Source organism: Aotus nancymaae, unplaced genomic scaffold, assembly GCF_030222135.1.
Source record: "Aotus nancymaae isolate 86718 unplaced genomic scaffold, 86718_ANA_hifiasm-v0.15.2.pri h1tg000012l, whole genome shotgun sequence".
Classification (NCBI taxonomy): domain Eukaryota; kingdom Metazoa; phylum Chordata; class Mammalia; order Primates; family Aotidae; genus Aotus; species Aotus nancymaae.
The window spans coordinates 47,982,546-47,988,042 of NW_026988423.1; the positions used below are offsets into that span (position 1 = coordinate 47,982,546).

Consider the following 5,497-nt stretch of genomic DNA (forward strand, 5'->3'; position numbering starts at 1 on the left):
TGGTGCGGCGGCTCACACCTGTAATCCCAGCACTTTGGGAGGCTTTGGGAGGCCGAGGCCGGTGGATCACCTGAGGTCAGGAGTTGGAGACCAGCCTGACCAACATGGTGAACCCAATCTCTACTAAAAATACAAAAAAATTAGCCAGGCATAGTGGCAGGTGCCTGTAATTCCAGCTACTCAGGAGACTGAGGCAGGAGAATCCCTTGAATCTGGGAGGCGGAGGTTGCAGTGAACTGAGACCTCGCTACTACACTCCACCTCGGGTGACAGAGCAAGACTTCGTCTCAAAAGAAAAAAAAAGGAACAATTAAAAAACCGGATCCTCTTCCTTGGCGCTGCCTACGCAGGTAGCAGCGATCTCCTCCTCGGCATCATGGCCGCCCTTAGACCCCTTGTGAAACCCAAGATCGTCAAAAAGAGAACCAAGAAGTTCATCCGGCACCAGTCAGACCGATATGTCAAAATTAAGCGTAACTGGCGGAAACCCAGAGGTATTGACAACAGGGTTCGTAGAAGGTTCAAGGGCCAGATCTTGATGCCTAACATTGGTTATGGGAGCAACAAGAAAACAAAGCACGTGCTGTCCAGTGGCTTCCGGAAGTTCCTGGTCCACAACGTCAAGGAGCTGGAAGTGCTGCTGATGTGCAACAAATCTTACTGTGCTGAGACTGCTCACAATGTTTCCTCCAAGAACCGCAAAGCCATCGTGGAAAGAGCTGCCCAGCTGGCCATCAGAGTCACCAACCCCAATGCCAGGCTGCGCAGCGAAGAAAATGAGTAGACAGCTTATGTGCACGTTTTGTGTTTAAATAAAACTGGCATCTTCCTTCCTACAAAAAAAAAAAAAAAAAAAAAAAAAAACCGGATCCTTCAGATAGGGCTAGAGTAGAAGGCGTCAGCGGCCCCAATAATGCACCCATCCTTCTGTTTATCCGCCCAACAAATATTTACTGAGGGCCTGCTACGAGCCAGGCCATGCCGACCATGGTCTCGGCTCTGCAGATGCTGTTCACTACAGTCTCTCTCTCTTCATGGAGCTGACATTCCAGACGGGCATGTCGAAGCCTCTTACATTTCAGACCTTCTGCAGACATTTGCAGGATTGATTGATTTATGTTTATTTTTCGTAGAGACAGGGTCTTGCTATGTTGCCCAGGCTGCTCTCAAACTCCCGGCCTCAAGCGATCCTCCCACTTTGGCCTTGGCTTCCTGAAGTGCTGGGATTACAGGTGACAGCCACCGTGCCTGGCCCATTTGCAGGATTGAAACAGCCTAAAGAATCTTCCATGGGTTTTTAGTTTCCCTCGTTCATGCAGAAGGAGACTCGTTGCACACAGAACTAGTGTGGATGATGTGCTGAGCACTCTTAGAAGCACTTCAGATTTTTTTTGTTATTCTTATTTTTAGTAGAGACAAATTCTCACTAAGTTGCCCAGGCTGGTCTTGAACTCCTGAGCTCAAGAGATCCTCCTGCCTTGGCCTCCCAAAGTGCTGAGATTACAGGCATGAACCACTACACCTGGCCACTTTATATATATCAACTCAGTCCTCCCAACACCTACCTCATAGGCTTGCTGTGAGGACCTAAAAGGGTAAATACACACATATAGAGATTTACAGATTTATATATATATTTCTAAATCTGTAAAATAGGGATAATTATATATATTCTATATGTAAATATAATCTTTATATTTAATATATAATCTTTATATATTATAAATATATTTTATATAAATATAAATATATATTTTTATATTTATATAATATATATTACATCTAATATGTAAACATATACTATATAAAATTTATATATGGTACATAAAATATATACTATATAAAATTATATGATACATAAAATATATATATTATATATTATAAAAATATAAGTATATTTTATGTATCATATATAAATTTCATATAGTATATATTTATATAATATATATTACACATAATATATAAATATGTTTATATATTTAATATATAACATACATTATATTTAATTTATTTTTTATATATAATCTTTATATATTATGTATATGAAGATTAATAAATATTCTATATATAGAGATTATATAGAATTTTTGTATATAGTATATATAAAGATTATATAGATTATATGTTTATATTATCTATATAATCTTTATATATAGAATATATATTAATTATATTAATTTATATATTATAATTGCTATAATCTTTATATGTAATAATATATGTATTTTATATTTACTATATATAGTAATATATTTATGGAAATATATGACTATATATTATAAATATAAATATACAAAATATATATTATAATAAAGATTATATATAAACTATAAATCAAATATACATTTATATTTATAATGCTTTAACAAATAAATTGTTTATAATGTATAATGTATATATAATATATAATTTATTATATGCTACAATTAATAATGTAATTATATATTGTTATATAAATATGTATAATATAGTATATATTCATAATATATGATTCTATATTATAACTATATTGTGTACATATAAATATTATAATATATAATCATATATTACAAATATATCATTATTATTCAGAGTTGGAAGAAGGCAGAGCTGGGACCAGGGTGTGGAAGCGACAGGGCATTATATATATTATATAATCATATGCATTATACATAATATATATTATAAATATATAACACTATGTAAGAGTGAGAATGAGTTGTGATAATTATCAGCATCCCTACTTTACGGGTGAAAAACTAAGACACAAACAGGTTTGGTTCCTTGCCTCAAGCTTGCTCGGCTGGTGAGCAGCCCAGCGGTGCCCACCCGACTGCCTGCGTCTGCTGTTGGCCGCTTCTGCACAGCGACCTCGGCAGGTGCACCCAGCCTCGCATGCATGCTCTTTGCTGCCGCAGACAGGCTGGCCGTGGCTCGCTGCAAAGAAGGGTCCCAGTTGTGTATACGCCGCTGTTTTCACTCTCATGCAGCCAGAAGTTCCTCATCAAACATTGCCTTGACCCCATGTCCCTTCCAGATGGCTTCTTCCCTTGAAAGCGTCAACTACTCTCCCTCTTTCCCTCCCTCTCCTCTTTCAGCGCCCCCACACACCCTCACACCCCAGCCTCCCCCCTGCGCTGACTCTGCTGTCACTGAGCTCACCTCTGACTGACCCACTCCTTGCGAAATCCAGCGCCCGCTTCACAGTGCTCTGCTAGTTTTTCCCCCGGCCCTTGGGCCTCTGTCTTAACCCACTCTTTCCCTGGGAGTCCAGAATTCTCAGCCAGGCTCAGTGGCTCACACCTGAAATCCGAGCACTTTGGGAGGCGAAGGTGGGAGGATCGCTTGAGGCCAGGAGTTAGAGACCAGCCTGAGCAACATAGTGAGACACTGTCTCTACAGAAAAATTAACTGGGTGTGGTGCCATGGGCCTGTTCCCCCAGCTACTCGGGAGGCTGACCTCAGGAGTTCAAGGCTGCAGTGAGCTATGATTGTGCCATTGCACTCCAGCCTGGGCAACAGAGCAAGACGCTGTCTCAAAAATACAAAAACCAAAACAGAATTCTTACCAGGCTCTCCTTCCTCCTTCCTTCCAGTGCCCTCCCTGGTCCTGCTGTGGGAGCCTCTTCCTAAGCCCATCCTTTCCTTGGCTATTCCCTTCTTGCTCTCTGGCAAGCCCTGGGCCATCTCATCCCCTTCAGCCTCCCTGCCGAGGACCACGACTCTGTATCTGCCTCGCTGACTCCCGAGAGCTATATACGTCTGACTGCCACCCTGACTTCCCCCTCTGAACGTTCCGCAGCTCCCTGAACACTGACAGAGCCAACACAGGACTCCACTTCCACAATCTTCCCACTCAAACCTGGTCCTCCCAGGGAGCCTCATCCCCTGACCAGGCACCACCACGCAGACACTTGTGCAAGCTGGAAACCATCATCTTCAGCGCCTCCCCACATCCTGCTGCCCTGTGCTAGCTGTCACTGAGGACGGAAGCCTGGCCAATTGAACATCTCTCTTCATAGCCACCGCCCTGGTCCAACAGGACATGGCTTTTTCCTTACATGTGCATTAGCCTCCTGTGTACCTTACAGTGAGCAGCTTCTCGAACTTAAACGTGCATTAATTATTAACAAACCGGGTGGCCGTACTCTTTTTTTTGAGATAGGGTCTCACTCTGTCACCCAGACCAGAGTGCAGTGGTGCAATCACAGTTCACTGCAGCCTTGACCTCTCAGGGTCAAGCAATCCTCCCACTTCAGCCCCTCAAGTAGCTGGGACCACAGGCATGCACCACCAGGCCTGGCTAGTTTTTAAATTTTTCGTAGGGACTATATAGACTTTTTTTTTTTTTTTTGTCTTGCTATATTGCCGAGGCTGGTCTCAAACTTCTGGCCTCAAGCAATCCTCCCACCTCCACCTCCCAGAGTGCTGGAATTACAGGTGTGAGCCACTGTACATGGCTTTGTATGGTTTAAAAAATCTTCTTGAGCCAGTCCAATCTGGACCACTTAAATCAGAATCCTTGGGTGTGATGTCTATTTTATTATGCTTTCCTTATAGAGAGAAAGGGAAACTTTGTATAGTTAGTAGAGATGGGGTTTCACCATGTTGCCCAGGCTGGCTCAAACTCCTGGCCTCAGGCGATCCTCCCACCTCTGCCTCCCAAAGTGCTGTGATTACAGACATGAGTCCCCATGCTCAGCCAGTATTTTTAGACATCAGCATTTTAAAAGTGATTCCAATATGGAGCCAAGGTTAAGAACCACTGAAATAGAGACTTTGAGCTGCAAATTACATCTGGGGGCTCAAATGAGTTTAAATCAGTGCTTCTTAAACGGAACCCTGCATCAGGATCAGCTAGAGGGCTTGTCAAGGTTCGGCTAGAGGGCTGGGTATGGTGGCGCACACCTGTAATCCCAACACTTTGGGAGGCTGCAGCAGGCTGATCACCTGAGGTCAAGGGTTCAAGACCAACCTGGCCAACATGGTGAAATTCTGTCTCTAAAAATACAAAAATTGGGGCCGGGCACAGTGGCTCACGCCTGTAATCCCAGCACTTTGGGAGGCCAAGGTGGATGGATCACCTGAGGTCGGGAGTTCAAGACCAGCTTGGTCAGCATGGTGAAACCCCGTCTCTACTAACTATACAAAAATTAGCTGGGCATGGTGGCGTGCGCCTGTAATCTAAGCTACTCAGGAGGCTGAGGCAGGAGAATCACTCGAACTCAGGAGTGGGAGGTTGCAGTGAGCGAGATGGCGCCATTGCACTCCAGCCGGGGTGACAGAACAAAACTCTGTCTCAAAAAAAAAAAAAAAAAAGCAAATACAAAAATTAGCCAGGTGTGGTGGTGCACGCCTGTAGTCCCAGCTACTTGGGAGGCTGAGGCAGGAGAATTGCTTGAACCTGGGAGTCGGAGGTTGGAGTGAGCCGAGGTTGCACCAATGGACTCCCAGCCCAGGCAACAGAGCAAGCCTCTGTCTCCAAAAAAAAAAAAAGATACGGTTTGCTGGGCCCCAC

At 43.4% G+C, this 5,497-nt stretch overlaps 1 protein-coding gene across 1 annotated transcript; it reads left to right on the top strand.

The window, feature by feature from the left end:
* The first annotated feature begins 329 nt into the window (after positions 1–329).
* LOC105715035 (large ribosomal subunit protein eL32-like) lies at positions 330–849 on the top strand. Its single transcript, XM_064375331.1, has one exon. The coding sequence runs from the start codon at positions 377–379 to the stop codon at positions 782–784; it is 408 nt and encodes a 135-aa protein (XP_064231401.1). The 5' UTR covers positions 330–376; the 3' UTR covers positions 785–849.
* Positions 850–5,497: the final 4,648 nt, after the last annotated feature.

What these genes read in the sequence shown, in the direction of transcription:
- LOC105715035 (XM_064375331.1), top strand. Translation starts at nt 377, where the DNA reads ATGGCCGCCCTTAGACCCCTTGTGAAACCCAAGATCGTCAAAAAGAGA.